Source organism: Pan paniscus, chromosome 17 (assembly GCF_029289425.2).
Source record: "Pan paniscus chromosome 17, NHGRI_mPanPan1-v2.0_pri, whole genome shotgun sequence".
NCBI classification, from domain to species: domain Eukaryota; kingdom Metazoa; phylum Chordata; class Mammalia; order Primates; family Hominidae; genus Pan; species Pan paniscus.
In genome coordinates this window covers 29315480-29333403 of record NC_073266.2, presented here as the reverse complement: position 1 = coordinate 29333403, position 17924 = coordinate 29315480, and the positions used below count along the sequence as shown (strand labels likewise).

The following is a 17924-nucleotide window of genomic DNA, read 5'->3' as shown; positions in this document are numbered from 1 at the left end:
GGATTCCTTTTTGCCTTAGTTCTAAAAGAGAAGAGATTGTGTATGATAATTTCCTTTTATAGAAATTACTCTGATCATCTCCAGTGTCAGAATCTAGGATTTTGGAGCCCTTTAGCCATTTGTATGTTTCCTTGAATTGTCTTTGTGTTTTTGTTCATTCCCTTAATGCATAGAGGTGATTTCTAACCTTGCAGGAAATAAGGAAGGCATTATGGTGAAAGAGGGTATGTGTTTTTTTTTTTCCTTTTGAAGGAAATGGTCAAAGGAAAGATAAAAGATTCCAAATGTGTATAACTTAGTGTCAAGATATTCTGAAAATTAATGTAATATTTAAACACTAGAATTACAGAAAAAAAGATCTGCTCACTAGTATGAAAATTTTTAATATTTTACATCTTTGGCTGTAGGCTGTAAGAAAAATCTGTATAATAGGTGATATTTATACAATTTGATTATGCTACTTTGGAATCAACGACCTATAGAAATGCTATGGATGACCCATTTTATTCGAAGTTACTCTATTCATATAAGATTCATTTTTTCTAATAGTTTTGAGCAGTAATACAAATTTCAAGTTTATTCGTATCCTGTTAATACAAATAACTACATTTGTGTGGTGATGTATTACAGCCTATCATTTATAAAGTGCCATACACAAACCACATACTATTTGATTCTGATGAGAATCACATAACCATTAAGCTGTGTTATATAATGGAAAATATTTTTGACTTAGAACTAAGACACCTGATTTTTCTCTGAACTTCCTCATTGGCAATGAAAGTTTTGAACCAGGTAGACCTCTTCTAATTATTAAGTTATGATTTCTGAGCGGTAGTGCTAGGACTGAATTCATTTCTAAATCAGTGCATTTTCTACTTGACTGACTATAACAGAGATTTTGTTGTACTTCATTCTTACCACTTTCTAAACTTAATTTGGTTATAACTCTTAGGCTAGACAATCATCTTTCTGAGAGAATAGGAATGTCCTCAATTTATCTAATAGAATCCTAAATGCAAATTTTAGATTTAGTTTATTGATATTTTATTTGCATTGTATAGTACTATAACACTGGTATTTTTTCCCTATGAAAAATATTATAAAGCAAGTTTAGTGAGTTACTATCCTGAGTAAACATAGGTGGTTATTTCTTCGATAAATTATGTATTTCTTGGGAAGTTACTTAACATTTTTTAAAATTAAAATAGCCAACTTTATAATGATTTAGGTATATGTTTCTAATTATAATGTTATTATTTTGAAAAAATATTTTTAGTAATGGTAAGCCTGTTGGAAATCTTGCTGAGTGGCACGTTAGCAGAGCAAAATAAAAATAAATAAGAAACTGAAAGTGAAAACATTTAAAAAATAAGACAGGCATGGTGGTGCATGCCTGTAGACCCAGGTACTCAGGATGTTGATGTGGGAGGATTGCTTGAGCTTAAGACCAGCCTGGGCAAGATGGTGAGACCCTATCTCTTAAAAAATATGTATTTATATATTGTCCTATTATATTTAGGGTTGGATTTGTGTGGGGGAAAGGCAGGAAGTGTAGGGTATAGGGAATAGACTCAAGATTCTTTGTACTTTACATTTGGGACTTTTATTTTAATGTTACTGCCCCTCCCCCCAACCCATGAAACACCTAACCTTACAACAAAAAATATCCAGAAGCTTAATAATTATTTATTTAACCATCACTAAGGTGTAGGGAGATGTGCAGAATTCCAGGAAGGAGTCTTTTCCTAATTAGACAGTCAGAGCCTCATTCCAGATTTATTATTCCTTTGGTGGGGTTCCAGCATGTATATTTTGATAGAGAGCTCCCCAGATTCAGGGATACATCCTTGATTCAGAACTGCCGAATGAAATAGCACAATTACTTTATCTGTCACAAGTAAGCCATGATTAGATGTCTTTTGAGAATATATTTCCTTTAGAATTCCTAATATGAGAAAGTTAACATACTTGTCTGAAATGCCCGCTCTTCTTTTATATTAGAATATAGATATATGTGTAATTTTTAAGAATGCCAGATAGTAAGTCTTAATGATAATAGGTCACCTAGAAAGTTGTAGACAGAATTATAAATCACGATAGACAAGGACCAGCCCTGGCAAACAGCTAGAAATCCTCGTTTTCCCTAACAGACTTGCCCTAAGAAAAGATGCTGAGTTAGTGATCCCCTTAGTCCTGAACACCAGAATGTCAAAACAATTGTTTTCTATTAATGTCTTGACGTGAAGGGTTAGAAAGTACTAGACTATATGATTCAACTTTCAAAAGAGTATTGTGATATGAAATAGAAGTAGTGTGCTGGATTCTGGGAGAGGAGTGTGTGATTGTGTATGATAATATGTGTATACATATATGTAGAGATATAAAATTTTGAGTTTACATATTTAAAATATGGGCCAATAGTGAGCTTTGATTTTCAACCTTTTTTTCTGTTGCTGTACCATTTGTATGTAGGCTGTTTGGAAAAAATTGGTGAGGGTTTAAAAAATCTAATTGCTTCTTTTATTGGGGTTTGGCCATCAATTTTTTGCCATTTAGACAGATTATAAAATGTGAGTTGACATGATCAAAGTAGAAATTCTTAATAGTGAAATACTTAAAGATTTAGAGAAAAAGAATATCCTTTTACAGAGGTGAGAAGTAGGGTAGAAAGAGGAAGTGCTGTTAACTCCATTAACTTTCGGGCTCTGTATGGTTTAAGTGTAAGTACATTGTCTGCAAAAATTGAAGAGTTTATATCTCCCAGTTATCCAAGACAAGTATGTTTTCTGCTCTTGAAGAACTTTTCTGTTTTTACCAAATTGAGACAATATTGAAATTATACTTTGTACAACATAATTAAAGCTCCATTACTAACACTGTAATTATCTTATTTTTAAATGTCCTAATATTTTAGGTTGCAGAAGTTTTACAAGTACCTCCAATGAGAGTATATGAAGTAGCAACGTTTTATACAATGTATAATCGAAAGCCAGTTGGAAAGTATCACATTCAGGTCTGCACTACTACACCCTGCATGCTTCGAAACTCTGACAGCATACTGGAGGCCATTCAGAAAAAGCTTGGTAGGGAATACATGATATTTGTAACACTGATAAAAAGTAGAATTGTCTCTCTAGATTTGATACATTTCTATCTAAAATTTCCAACTTCTGCCATCTTATTGGATCTGTACTTACCTAGTAATATTTTGTGTTACTGTGTTTCCACATCTTTATTTCTTCCTATTTGGTATTCTTCCTCAGTTCTTAGTGTTAAAGCTGAGTTTTTAATTTTTTCTTTTTTAATCAGTATGTTTGAAATGCTTGTAGAAGTTATAAAATATTCGTTGTTTAGAAGATTGTTTCACTTAGAAAATTGTTTCACTTACTATTCTATGACAGCATGTGGTATATTAAAAAGTGACCCATTATTGTCTTTATATTCTTCTAAAGAAGTCATGGAACAAATAAGATACAAGCATAGTAAGAATGCTTTGGGAAGGGAAATTTGAAACAGATGTTATTATAGTAGCATTTGAAAAGTAAATTAGCATTTTAAAAGTAAATGGGCATTTTCCCCTACAAAACTGCCATTGCTACACTTCTAACTATATATGTCAAATGAAGTAATATTTTGTTATTGAATATAATATGTGCATGTTGTAAAAATCGCTGGGTGGTATTGAAATGTATAAAACAGCTGAAGTTGGCTCAAACCCCCCCACCCCCAACACCATCAAGGTATAAATCCTGATAACAATTGGATATATTAGTTGTAGATTTTATATCATTTTAATTATTAAATATATAAATGTACTACATGTATGCTTGCTCTTTAGACTTTATTTTGGCTGTATTTCTACAGCACAATATATATGTCTGCCTCATTTTTTTTTTCTGTTTTTTTGAGTTGAGGTCTCACTTTGTCACCAGGCTGGAATGCAGTGGCTGGATCATGGCTCACTGCAGCCTCCAATTCCTGGACTCAAGTGATCTTCTACCTCACCCTTCCAAGTAGCTGTAGCTATGGGTGCATGCTGCCAAGCCCAGCTAATTGATTTTTGTTTGTTTTTGTAGAGAGGGGTCTTGCTATGTTGCCCAGGCTGGTGGTTGTGAAATCCTGGCCTCAAGCAATCCTCCTACCTTGGCCTCCCAAGTGCTGGGATCACAGGTGTGAGCCACCATGCTTGGCCTGCCTCATTTTTCTTTTACAAACAGTTACTTTGATGTACACACACATCTTTGCATACTTGTCCTGTTGTATGCTGAGATTGTTTACAAGAAGTAGAATTGTAGGGTCAGACTTTACCGTATTTTTCCCAAATGCCTTCCCTAAATGTATGAGACTACCCATTTTCTTCACATCCCTTAATAATCTTTGACGTTAGGAGTTTTCTGAGTCTTTGCCAAATCTGATAATGTGACTGTGATTTTAGTAGTTTAATTATTACAATCAAAATGAAAATAATACAGCCTGATGCACTGCTGTATAACAGTAAACACTGGTGATAAGTCCTCTGAAATTTGATTGCTTTTAAAGGAACAAGTCCACTAAAAACTTCCTTGAATGTTAAAATTACATAAAGAGGTTTTTTTTTGTTTTTTTTTTTTGAGAGAGTCTTGCTCTGTCACCCAGGCTGGAGTACAGTAGCACAATCATGACTACTGTGAAAAAATTTTTACTACTGTAAAAAAATTTTTAATTTTTTTGTAGAGCTGTGTCTCCCTATGTTGCCCAGACTGGTCTCAAATTCCTGGGCTCAAGCCGTCCTCGCACCACGGCCTCCCAAGGTGCTGGGATTATAGGACGGAGCCACTCCACCTGGCCTAGGATTTTTTTTCTTTTTAAAAAACTTTTTTTTTTTTTTTTTTTTTGGAGACGGAGTCTTGCTCTGTTGCCCAGGCTGGAGTGCAGTGGCGCAATCTCGGCTCACTGCAAGCTCCGCCTCCTGGGTTCACGCCACTCTCCTGCCTCAGCCTCCCGAGTAGGTGGCACTACAGGCGCCCGCCACCACACCTGGCTAATTTTTTGTATTTTTAGTAGAGACGGGGTTTCACCATATTAGCCAGGATGGTCTAGATCTCCTGACCTCGTGATCCGCCCACCCCAGCCTCCCAAAGTGCGTGAGCCACCGCGCCTGGCCTCTTTTTAAAAAACTTAATAGTCTTAAACTTTTAATATACCTCTTTTTAAAAAACTTAATAGTCTTAAACTTTTAATATACCTCTATAAAAATTCTTTTTTTTTTTTTTTTTTAAACCAAATGACTATTAAAATATAACCTGGTCCTTAGAGTGTTTATTTGTATTTTTAGGAATAAAGGTTGGGGAGACTACACCTGACAAACTTTTCACTCTTATAGAAGTGGAATGTTTAGGGGCCTGTGTGAACGCACCAATGGTTCAAATAAATGACAATTACTATGTGAGTATTTCAGGTAATACAAGTTAAAGTTGTATGATGTCATATTTAAAACATTTTAAATATTTGATTTTGTGTCCTTAGATGTTGGTTTCTGAATTACTCATTTAGAAGAAATGGTTACCATAAATATCCAGGTTTTAAAAAATTCTTTAAACATTTTTGCATTTAACTTCAGAAGACAAATTTTAAAACTTTAGATTATGAAAAATTTAATAATTTGGATATTAATACAGAAAATAATCCTAGTGTAGCCAACTATCAGGACTTAACTGAGAGTAATATTTTGCCACATTTTACTTCAGATACTATCATCATCATCATCATTATTTGTAGAAATAAGCTACAGATACAGGTGAAATACTCCATCCCAAATCTTTTTCTCTTCCTTTTATCCCCAGAGATAACCATTATCATAAATTGTGTCTATATATGTATGCAGCTATACTAATATGTTGTATGGCTTTTTAAAAAAATTTTATAGAGATGGTATCATACCTCTAAGTACTGCAGCTGGATCTCACAAGTTTTGCAGTCTTTTTTGTTTTTGATTGAGCGTTTCTGTTTTTTTTTTGTTTTTCATTTTGATTTCTTTGACCTGTAAGTTTCTAAAAATGTTCTTAATATCCATATATATGGCGTTTTCTAGTTATTTCTTTAAAAATTGCTTGCTACCCTAATTATATCACCGTTTTCATTCAAGATACCTTGTTAGCTCATATTTCTTAGAAATTTGTTTATGGAAATTTTGGAGGGACTGTACTTAAGGTAGATTTTCTTTTAAGAAGGGATTTGCTTTGTTTCTCTCCTGCTCCTGGCAGTACTGCTGGCCCCAGAAAAGCCCCTCTCCTTATACCCTAGGCCTCTGTTCCTCCGGTGTGAAAGGTTCCAGACTAGCAGTTTTCTTTGAGGGACAGTTTACTCTTACAATGAGGTTAAAGCTTTTGGGGACCTTAACTTTGTGTAGCTTACATGGTCTCTTGTTAGACTCTCTGGGGCTGGCTGGGTCCCTTGCCCCTCTAAGCTTTGAAACTCTGAAGCAAAGTTTGCTTGATGTTCCACTTTCTTTCTTTGGTTTTCCTTGAGAATTTGGCATCTGGGTACTTATTTCTTGATTTAAATAGGAATTAGACAGTCAAGGCTTTGTGTGAAGCATTGTTAAGTCTAAATATAGTAGCCTGTAGATGGATTTGTTTGAGATAGGTATTCTTTCAGTTAGCAGTAGTTAGATCTTTACGATAGATACTAGGCATCTACTTAACAAGTTACTACAGCTACTTTGTACCTTACTGTTTCTTCAATAATACAGCATTTATTTAGTATGTACGTTGACACTGTTCTACTTTATATATTTTCTCATTAATCCTCAAAAACGTGCTGAATTAGGTTTACAAATAAACAAACAAACTTGGGGAGGCTGGGTAACTTGTCCAAGATTACTAGCTAGTAAGTGATAGAGCCAGAACTCAAATGCAAATATGTTTCAATTCAGAGCAATATTCTGTATTGCCTCTTCAGCTGCAGGCTCTTGTTGCATATTATATTTAGCAGTGTGTACTATATATAGGAGTTACTTAATTGTTGATGCCTTGGTAACTATCTTGTGAGCTGAGACAGACAATAAAATCACTGGCATTAGGGATTTACAGATTTCAGCCGTAGAAAGTAATTTTGTGCCATGCGTGGTGGTTCATACCTGTAATCCCAGCACTTTGGGAGGCTGAGGTAGGAGGATTGCTTAAGCCCAGGAGTTGGAGACCAGCCTGGGCAACATAGTGAGACCTTGTCTCTATAAATATATCGATATAAAAGAAAGTAATTTAAATATGACTATTGTTAATTTTTTTTCCAGGAGGATTTGACAGCTAAGGATATTGAAGAAATTATTGATGAGCTCAAGGCTGGCAAAATCCCAAAACCTGGGCCAAGGTATGCTTTATTTATATATAGGAAGTTTTAGTGGCTCACCTAAATTAATCTTTCAAATAAACTTGATTTAAAAAATTTTATACCTTAAGTTCATCGGAATTGGCAGGAGCTTTGGATAGTATTATCTATATGAATCTCATCTAGAGCAAGAATAATTTTTTTTCTAAAACCCTGTCTGATAATCATCCGATACCTACCTGAATATTTATAGAGAAGGAAATTTTACTACAAATAGAAATCTATTCCATTATTTAAAAGTTCATACTGATAGAAGATTGACCCAAAGACCATCTCCAATTTCTACCTAAAAATCCAATTCTGCCCTTTGAATCAACAAAAGATAATTTTAGTACCTCTTCCAAATGACAGCTCTTCAATTACTTGAAATAGCTACCCTGTCTTCCCCACAATTGTTTCATTGTTTTTCTCATATGACATAGCTTTGGTCTCCCTCTGTGGGTTTTCTAGTTGGCTAGTGACTATTTAATGCTTTAATGTGATGCTTAAACTAATCATGGTTTTTTGTCTTTTTTATTTATTTATATTTTGAGACGGAGTCTCACTCCGTCACCCAGTCTGGAGTACAGTGGCGCAGTGGCACAATCTCAGCTCAGTGCAAGCTCCACCTCCCAGGTAGAAGTGATTCCCCTGCCTCAGCCTCCCGAGTAGCTGGGATTACAGGTGCCAGCCACCACGCCCGGCTAATTTTTTGTATTTTTAGTAGTGACGGGGTTTCACTGTATTAGCCAGGATGGTCTCCGATCTCCTGACCTCGTGATCTGCCCGCTTCAGACTCCCAAAGTGCTGGGATTACAGGCATGAGCCACTGCGCCTGGCCTAATCATGGTATTTTGAGATATATACTGAGCAGCACAGAGCATTGTGGGACTGCCTCCTTTGTTCCAGACATTATGCTTGTAATAATTCTGCCTAATTACATCAACTCCTACTTCAGAGACATTACACAATTAACTGCACTTCATAATACCTAGATCTTTTTCTGTTCACTATTTATCCAGGTTGCTCCCGTCCCATACTTGTGTTACATTAATTACTTTCCTTTTAGTTATGAACTTGGATTTTCACTTTTAAACAAACCCTTATTCCATGTATGTGTTCACTCAAAATTCTCTCTTAATACTAGCAAATGTTCGCATGGTTTTAGTCATAATCCCTCAAATTTTTTGTTTATGTATATAAATTTTTTCTTCCCTCAGTACATTTGGAGGTTTTGATGTCCATACGGTATTCTAATGTTTTAAAACAGCTGTGATGCGCTCTTACTCCCGTTTTAAAATATTTTTCTTAAGCTTTATTATAAGTAACAATTCCCTGAAGTAGAATTACTAAGACGGTATGAGTGGTTCTAGAGTTTGCTCTCTAAAACTACTAATAATACCCTACTTAATGAGAAAATGAGGTCAGTTCAGGATAACTTAAGTTTAGTAAATGCTAGCTGGCCCCTGTTGACCATTACTTTCTTTTCTAAGAAACGTATACTGTTCTTAACAACCTGAGCCTATAGAATTGAATTTGCTTAAAGAGTGTTGGCATTTTCTTCCTAATTCCTCACTTTCTTGGGTATATCCCCTTTTTTAGGAGGTAAATCATTTCCCTGGTGAAAAATCATTCTCCTTTATGGAGGCAACTGAAGTAAAACCTTTAGTCATCTATCATTACAGTATCTTTCTTAGCTAGTGCTCCTATCCCTTACTTATTCTTGCTTTAAATAGACACTGTCCCCCCAAAAAGTACAAATTTCATAATATTTTCCACAAGCTTCATCTGCTTTTTAGGATTCAGGTATTTTAAAATAAATTCATGCTATTCTTAGGTTTGTACTTCAGCCCATAACTTCTTTCACCTTTTGGGTACTCTAAAGAATATCTCAAGTGCAGATTTCCTTGTGAAATCCACTTGGGTTCTTTAGATGGCCCCTCTCTTCTGATTAGATGTTTTGAATTCTATAGTCATAACTTTGGTGTTGGGCTTCCTCCCCCCCACTCCCCCCCTCACCCGAGATGGAGTCTTGCTCTGTCACTTAGGCTATAGTGCAGTGGTGTGATCTCGGCTCACTGCAACTTCTGCCTCCCAGGCTCAAGCGATTCTCCTGCCTCAGTCTCCCGAGCAGCTGGGACTATAGGAACGTGCCACCACCATGCCCAGCTAATTTTTGTATTTTTAGTAGAGACGGGGTTTTACCATGTTGGCCAGGGTGGTCTCGAACTCCTGACCTCAAGTGATCTGCCTGCCTTGGCCTCCCAAAGTGCTGGGATTACAGGCTTGAGCCACCACGCCCGGCCACTTTGGCGTTTAGAATCTTCTGCTTTGCTTCTTGTGAACTGTGGGATCTATGGTTCATATTAATCTAGTATTACTCTCCTGCCACACAAATTGATAGCTGCTTTGTTTACTTTGTTATGTCACATTACATTAAATACTCAACAGTAATTTTTTTCACAAATTTTTTTGAGTGCCTGCTGTGTGTCAGGCATTATTTTAGGTTATGAATACAATTATGAACAAGATAAAGTTCTCATATATCTTCTAGTGATGGAGACAGATGACTAGTGTAATATGTGAGTGATAAAAAGGCTACACAATAAAATGTAGCAGGTGTTAGGGGATAGATAGGGAGTAAATTTAGTGAGGAGAGGCCTCTTAGAGGTGGTAACATTTGAGCCATGACCTGAATGAAGAGCTAGAAGGAACCATGTAAAGAGCTGAAGGAACAATGTTCCAGGGAGGGGAAAGAGGATGTATCAGGGTCCTGGAAGAAAAGTAAGGTAACAGTATGGCTGCAGTGAGGTGCTTAAGAAAGAAAGCAGTGGAAGGGGTCAGAGGAGATAAGAGCCCAGATAAGTAATCTGGGCTGAATCTTAAATATAATAAAAACTGTTGTTGGAATGTTTTCAGTAGGGAATGAAATGAGCAATCTTAAAATACTGCCATAGTTGCTATGTGGAGATTAGAATTTAGTAGATATGTGGGACTAAGGATTTATGAGTGATTTTCAGCTTTTTGGCTTGAGCATCTCTGAGGTTCCTTTACCGAAAATAGAGAAGATTTGTGGTAGGGCAAGTTTGGGGAAGAAAAGTCAAATTTTGTTTTAGACATAGTAAGTTTGAGATGCCTGTTAAGACATCCATGGTATGATGCTGATAGGTAGATACGAACCTGGAATATAGGGAATAGGTTAGGGCTGGAAACACAAATTGGGGATTCATCAGTTACTAAGGGTAGTATTTAAAGTTATAAATCTGGATGACATTATCGGGGTGAAATTAAAATCTGTTATTTGTAATATGAGGTACTATAACATTGTATTTTAACAATAAGCAGGAACTAAGTACTCAAGCATTTTCAACAACATCTGATAATAATAGGGATGTTACTTATCAGTAATCATGAATAGTTTTTCGCTGAGATTTTTTTGACAGTGTTCTGGATTTGAGCCAAATACTTCAAAATTATTCGTGTCTGAATCTCTTTTTTTACTTACTACCTCTTATTTAAAAAGCAGACAAAAGTCTACTTAGGTTTCAATAATTGCAAGCATCCACCAATGCTGTATTATATAAAGCTTGTATTTGGACATAGCAATACTAGAATGTCTTGTCAGCATATGAAAACAAGAACTTTTCACTTTACTTACCCAATATCTTGGATATATAGGACAATGACAGAGACTGGGATAGCAATAACCATAATATAGTTATAGTTACTCTAAATTAACCAAAGCTGTCTAATTCTTTTTTATTGGTATTTTAATAATAAATATCTCTGCTCTTTGAAAGAGGTACTAATTGTGCGTCTCTGTAATGAAAAACCGAGAGGAATTAAACTGGTTCAATAGTAACTGATTCCTGAGTACCACTGCCAGGTCTTACCCTGGCCAAAATTAGTAAAAGACTGATGTCTATATGTGGTTCAAAACTGCTTTTGTATTATCGTTGGTGAATGACCACTGAAAATATTAAAGCAGTGGTAAGATAATACAGTTGACTCTTGAACACCATGGGCGTTAGGGACATTGATTGCTCATGCAGTTGAAGATCTGTGTGTAACTTTTGACTCCTCCAAAACTTTACTCATAGCCTGCAGTTGTCTGAAGGCCTTAACAAATAACATAGTCAGCACATATTTTGCATGTTGTGTGTATTATATACTGACTGTATTCTTACCATAATCTAGAGAAAAGAAAATGTTATTAAAATCATAATGAAAATATACTTACTCTTCATTAAGTGGATCATAGTACAAGTCTTATCATTTTCATGTTGTATAGGCTGAGGAAGAGGAGGGGTTAGCCTTGCTGTCTCAGAGGTGGCAGAGGCTGAAGAAAATCCACGTACAAGTGAACCCATGCAGTTCAAACCTGTGTTGTTCCAGGGTCAGCTGTAGTCTCTTAATCTTGACATTACTAAATATTTTTGTGCTGAGATTGTTCTTATTTTCAGTGAATTTAAAGTACTGAAAAATTCTAAACTTGTTTTCAGGTTACTAATAGGTAGAAATATTTTAGTGTGGATTAGTTTATAACTCATTTTAAATCCAATTTTAATTCTTCATATTTAGAGCTAGGCTACAGTTCCAATGCGGTTGGTAGATGACTCTAGACAATAACATCACTTTTGGTTTTTTATACTAAAAGTAGGGACAGTGCTGGATATATCTCAGCAATAGTAAAAAGATAAGCACTAAACTTTTATAAAGTAATTTGTCTATATAAAGTACTTTAAGCCATGAAAGTTTACAGAAAGGCCAAGTTTTCTAGAAAGCAAATAAGTTAAAATGGTACACATACGTATAGTGTTGGAATGACTGACGAACCATACTTTTTAAATTTTAGTGAAGATGTAATTATTAGATGGCATTTTAAGCATGAGATATCAGGAAAATCATTTTTTGTTTAGTAAGTGAAAAACACTAGTGTAAATTGTGGCTGTCAGGTGAGTGGATAGGGCTAGCTCACTGCCTCTTGAGTGTTCTGAGGCATGTTTACAGATGAAAGGGGGGGTTACATTTTTAGTAGATTAAACAAAATTATAGGCTTTATTGGAGGATTTTTGTAGCCTTTGTAGTATTTTAAGGTACACTGTGTGAATGGCGAGGAAGGGAGGTTTACAGCCAGACATACTGGATCACTGGGACTCCCGTTTTTCTATACAATGCCATGGGATTGTAATTTTATGGAACAAACTTTAGGAAACTCTAGACCAGATTATTTTTAAAATTACTTCCATATATAAAATTCTATAATCCTGTGAAGAACTCAGGAAGTACTTACGATTAATTCTCCCATTTATTGTTCCGGAAACTTCAGTTTTTATAATCTTCCTAAATTGATCCTTTGTGTTGATAAACAGTGTCGATATTAAGGAGCTTATTAATTTTGGAAGATCCATATCTATCCAAACTGGTAAGAGGCTTTAAGATACCAAATGCTCAGCTTTCAGGAGACGTCTAAAATGAAACTTTTAAATCATATTCCATTCTGATATTTGATCAAGAGAAAAGTTTTAGGCAGAAAAGAAGAGGTAGCTGAGCTTAAACCGTAAGAAGAAACCTAGTAAAGGTGAAGAAAGTTTCTCCAAAATAATTTCATTGACATTTAAAGAGCAGCAGTGGTGCCTATCAATAGGTAACATAAAAAATTACAGGCCGGGCACAGTGGCTCACCTGTAATCCCAGCACTTTGGGAGGTTGAGGCGGACAGATTGTTTGAGCCCACAAATTCAAGACCAGCCAGGGCAACATGGTGAGGTCTTGTCTCTACGAAAAATACAAAAATTAGCCAGGCATGGTGACGCACACCTGTAATCCCAGCTACGTGGGAGGCTGAGGTGACAGAAGCACCTGAGCCTGGGAGGTTAAGACTGCAGTGAGCCATTATCGCATCACTGCATCCCAGCCTGGGTGACAAAGTGGGACCCTGTCTCAAAAATAATAAATAAATTTAAAAATTGCAAAATATAATACTGTTGTCTTTTTTTTAAAGTTAAGTATCATTTTGCTGCTTACTCTACAAGTTTCAGGCTCTTACAGTATACAATGACTGCTTTTTGATCTGTTTTTGTAGTGAACAAGACCTATAATCCAAAGATATTAACTAATTTCTGACTTTGTAGATAATTGTTCATTACTTAGTAACTTGTATTATATGCTGTGACATCTTGAAAGATCTTATGTGGTGTCACTTTCCTGGCTCCAATAAAAAATGATTCCCTAGGGCTCTAAAGAACAGACTTAAAGGATTGATGACACAATGTGAAGGGCAAAGCCAGAGGGGGTTGAAAAGATATAAACTGAACAAGTTTTTTCTTTAGGTAAATCTGTGGCAGGAACAGGTAAATTAGCAAAGCCAGGGAATAGTGGTGGAGGGGTGACATACAGTAAGTCTGAGCTGGGCTCTAGAAACAGAGGTCAGACAGGGCAGAGGTGAGCAATTACCTGGGAAAGCGTGTGTGGGGTTGACAGACAGGTTCTTCTTCCTCTATGCTGCCTGTCTTCATAAATTGCTCCATCAGGACTTGTTCTTGTTTGCTTCCTTTTGTGGCTGCTATGGCCATCCTGGTTTGGAAACTTTTTTCAGAAAATTACTACTACTAATATAGTCTTTATAATACATAAATACAAACTGATTTTGACTTCGCTGCTTCTAAGGGACATTGTCCCAAATCATATTTCCTCAAGGAATCCAGTTTCTATTTCCAAATACAATGTATAAGTGTGTGTATTCCCTCTATTCACTGTGACTGTGGATCTTGATCTAAATAAAATTCAACTCTAAAAAGAAATACAGTGCTCTAGTTTATTAAAACATGGTTTTTAAAAATGTTCTCTGGGGTTGGGTATTTTTGCCGTAGTTCTTTGCTTTGATTCTTGGGTAGATGCTGAATCTCCCAAATTTGGTTTCTCTAACTGTAAAATAAAGCCAGTATCACTTGTCTTGTGGCATTGTAAGGATTCAATGAGCTAGTGTATGCCTACTGCTCAGTAAATAGGAACTATTATTAGGGCTACTTTTGTATTTTTTATGTTTATGGTGAAGTCTGATGTTTTTCCATATTTAAATTTAGGAAGAGAAAATCTTGCATCAGTTGAAATGTTTGAATTAAATAATCTATGCTAGTTCTTAGGGTAAAAATAGTTACTTAACTGGGCTCTTGTGAGGTAACCATACAATTTAAGTAAAAATTTACAAATGTTAATCATTAATAGTTTAATATTACTTTTCATTTCAGGAGTGGACGCTTCTCTTGTGAGCCAGCTGGAGGTCTTACCTCTTTGACTGAACCACCCAAGGGACCTGGATTTGGTGTACAAGCAGGCCTTTAATTTATATTGAACTGTAAATATGTCACTAGAGAAATAAAATATGGACTTCCAGTCTACGTAAACTTATTTGTTTATTCTGCTCTGTGTACATCCTCATGCTAACCGTAGCAACTTGCAGCTCTAAGTATTATGTCATAATGACAGAGGACCATTTTAAAGTCTTCTATCTATGGCTGTGAAGACATCATTACATAATCTAGTTAACAGTTACTCTAGTGTCACCCATTTTCAATTTCCAGATCGCTTTTATCAAGATCAGGTTACTGTGAAGTAAAAATTTGGTTAAATTACAAATGTTTTGCTTTCCCATCTTTAGCCACAGCCAAGTTTTAAGTTAACATGATCTTTCTATAAACTTTGTCAGTGCTCCCTTTAAACATTATTTAAAACACATAATTGTTACTGTATTTCCAACTGGTAAGACGTCAAGCACACTGTAGGTTTAAGGAGGATATGGTAGTTGTCTCTAGAAGCCCTACTTTTTTTTTTTTTTTTTTTTTTGAGACGGAGTCTCGCTGTCTCCCAAGCTGGAGTGCAGTGGTGGGATCTCGGCTCACTGCAAGCATTACAGGCGTGAGCCACCACGCCCAGCCTAAGCATTACCATTTTTAAAAAAGAAAGGTCCAAAACACTTGACATTATCCTTAGCTATTCTGACGCTGCAAGTATACAAAAAATAATTGGGTGAAGGGATTGGAAGTATGATTATGTACTCTGCAGTGGTATGGATATTACAACTTAGAAAAAAGGATAAACCCTTTTGTGTATTTAAGAAATTAGCTGTAGTACATTAGTTTTGCATTAGCCAGCTTTAATGCATGAATAATTTATATTAATTTAATCCTCGATTTCTCAAAGTCACCTGTACTTGAAACAGACTATTCACTAGTAATTATGCTTTTTTTTTTTGAGACAGGCTGTGTCCCCAGGCTGGAGTGCAGTGGTGTGATATTGGTTCACTGCAATACCCTGGCCTCAGCCTCCTGAGCAGCTGGGAGCACAGGCAGGCGCCACCAGCCTGGTTAATTTTCATATATTTTTTTAGAGACAGGGTCTTACTATGTTGCCCTGGCTGGTCTCAAACTCCTGGGCTCAAGCCATCTGCCCGCCTGAGCCTCCCAAATTGCTGGGATTACAGGCGTGAGCCACTGCGCTCGGCTATAACGATTATTTTTAAGTATATCTTTAAGATTTTTTTTTTTAATTGAGAGAAGGTAAACAACAGTTAATTTTCCAAGTGGCACAAAAAAGTAACAATGAAAATGTCCTACCCTGGAGCTCTCCTGACTTTCTCATAGGCGACTGTTTTTTTCTTTGTATTTCACATCATAAATAACCAAGTTAAATGTAACACTATTCCACCTCTAGCCATAAGGTGCTCTTTTTCTAGTCTTGTTGACCCTAAAGATTTGTAGGTAGGAGAAATCAGGAACCCAGGAAAGGAAAAACTCCTGATCTTTAATGCAGGTTTATGCTTTATATAGTAATTTGATGGGACCTCGCCTTCCCTGTCAGGTCTGAATGTCACTTCATCTGCTGTGATCACACCTGAACCCTCAGTTCATCAAGACGTTAAAGGACAGTGTAACATAAACTTGTAACTGCATGCACTAAGTCATAAACAGACGCTGTTGTTGCAGATTAACCTCTACGTAAATAACGCGCCCAGAAGGGAGTGAGTACACGCTGCTGCCACGCTGCGACGGTCAATTTTCCTCCGGCATCCTTCCTAGTACCTGAGCAGCTCCCTCTCAAATCCCCAACACTACGTGTGGGAGGATGCACTGAATTCCTCTTTAAAAAGGCCACTGGAAGGCGTGGCTGGGAGGGGACGCGCTCTAGACCCCCTGGTCCCAGGGCAGGTGCACGCTATCGCGCTTTCGGGGCGGGGCCCATGGCCCCACCTGAGGCGGGGGGCCGCGGGCTCTGGGCGTAGCTGCAGCTTCTCCGGCCTGGTGTGGGGCTAGACGGCCGCCGCCGGCTTAGCGGGGGAACTTCGCCTAGTCCTCGGGCTGCGGTCGCAGCGTCATTTTGCCTGAGTTGGATCACGCTCGTCCACCCACCCCGTGTAAAAATAACAGGTGAATACCCTATGTGGGGGTCCTCATCGCCGCCATTTCCAGAAGCTTCCAGTCACAGCCACTGCCACGGTCGCCACAAATGCTACTGCAGAGCCCGCTTGCCCAGCAGCGTCACGGGCGCCTGCCCTGCCTCTTCGCCCAGCCTTTGATTCCCCCTCCTTTGTCGGATAGTGTCTGCGGCGGGGAGGCGGTGACACTAGTCCGAGCGGGGCGTGGAGACCGACCAGCACGAAGGGCGGAGTTCCGGCCCGCACCCCTCCGCCGCCTGCCGCTTGGTACGTCCCGCTTCCCCGCCCTGCGGCTCGCGGAGCCTGGCTGAGCAGCAGGAGGGGCGGGCGCCGGGGGGCGGGGCGGTCACGCCGCCCGTCCCGTGCCCGCGGTAGTCACGTGTCCGCGGGTGTCACGTGCTCGCGTCGCAGCCAATCGCGGGGCGACGCTGTCCTGGGAGCGAGGAGGCTGTGGTGAGAGACGGACCGAGACCGGAGATGTTTTCAAGCCCGGCTCCGGCGGCTTTACAGGCGGCTGCAGCGGCGACGAAGACAACGACAGCGACGGCTACGCCGAAGCACTCGTTCCGGGGGTGAAGCCTCCTGCGCCGGCCTTGCCTCGGGTCCGTACGGGTGAGGGGGGCGTGGCGACAGGAAAGGAGGAAGGAGGGGCGCGGTTTCGAGCCTGTCCCCGGCGCCAGGGAGGAGATCCCCTCAGTTCTGCGCTGCTCCCGTTCCCCCTCCCCAGAGCAAGGTAGGGGACGCGCCCTGCCAGCCCCACCCGGTCCCGACGCGCCGCCCGCCCAGCCTGGCCCGAGCCGTAGCTCGCCTGACAGTGACAGGCCGTTAGTGCCCCCCGGCGCGGGTCCGCCGGGGCCCCGCCCGCCGCCGCCCCTCCCGGCGTCGCGAGGAGCCGCGGCGCAGGTGGGAGCCGCCAACTGGGCGGGGGCGCCGCGCGGGGCGGGGCGGGGGCCGGGCGGAGGGCCGCGAGGTGGCCTCGTCGCGGGCGCCCCTCACCGCGGCTGGCGGGGCTGGGCTGCCGCCGCCTCCCGGAACATGGCGGGGCCGGAGGAGCGTGTGCGTGCGAGTGTGAGTGTGCGCGGCCGAGAGGGCGCCGCTGGCGTGCGGCGGTCGGACCCGCGGGGGCGGGGGCGCGCCCGGC

The 17924-nt window shown here is 39.1% G+C and overlaps 2 protein-coding genes and 1 long non-coding RNA gene across 31 annotated transcripts in view; 2 read left to right on the top strand and 1 right to left on the bottom strand.

Moving 5' to 3' along the window:
- NDUFV2 (NADH:ubiquinone oxidoreductase core subunit V2) overlaps positions 1-14756 on the top strand; it is a 32512-nt gene extending 17756 nt beyond the window's left edge. For 2 of the 3 annotated variants that reach the window (XM_003809325.5, XM_034943943.3), the window contains 4 exons: positions 2918-3086; positions 5318-5427; positions 7277-7353; positions 14601-14756. In XM_003809325.5, coding sequence (XP_003809373.1) covers positions 2918-3086; positions 5318-5427; positions 7277-7353; positions 14601-14694 — 450 coding nt within the window. In that variant the 3' untranslated portion in view covers positions 14695-14756. Of the gene's footprint in view, positions 1-2917; positions 3087-5317; positions 5441-7276; positions 7354-14600 lie in introns of all 3 variants that reach the window. The other variant, XR_003026282.4, reaches the window with a different exon arrangement.
- LOC134729213 (uncharacterized) lies at positions 5-17131 on the bottom strand. Its single transcript, XR_010110099.1, has 3 exons — positions 16784-17131; positions 13807-13926; positions 5-1861 (listed from the first exon to the last, which is right to left on the bottom strand). It is a non-coding gene; the product is annotated as an uncharacterized LOC134729213 (long non-coding RNA).
- ANKRD12 (ankyrin repeat domain 12) overlaps positions 17068-17924 on the top strand; it is a 149526-nt gene continuing 148669 nt past the window's right edge. For 2 of the 27 annotated variants that reach the window (XM_055102464.2, XM_034943936.3), the window contains exon 1: positions 17105-17385. The gene's annotated coding sequence lies outside the window, so the exon portion shown is untranslated. Of the gene's footprint in view, positions 17687-17924 lie in introns of all 27 variants that reach the window. The other 25 variants (XM_063597187.1, XM_034943937.3, XM_034943940.3 and 22 more) reach the window with 24 other exon arrangements.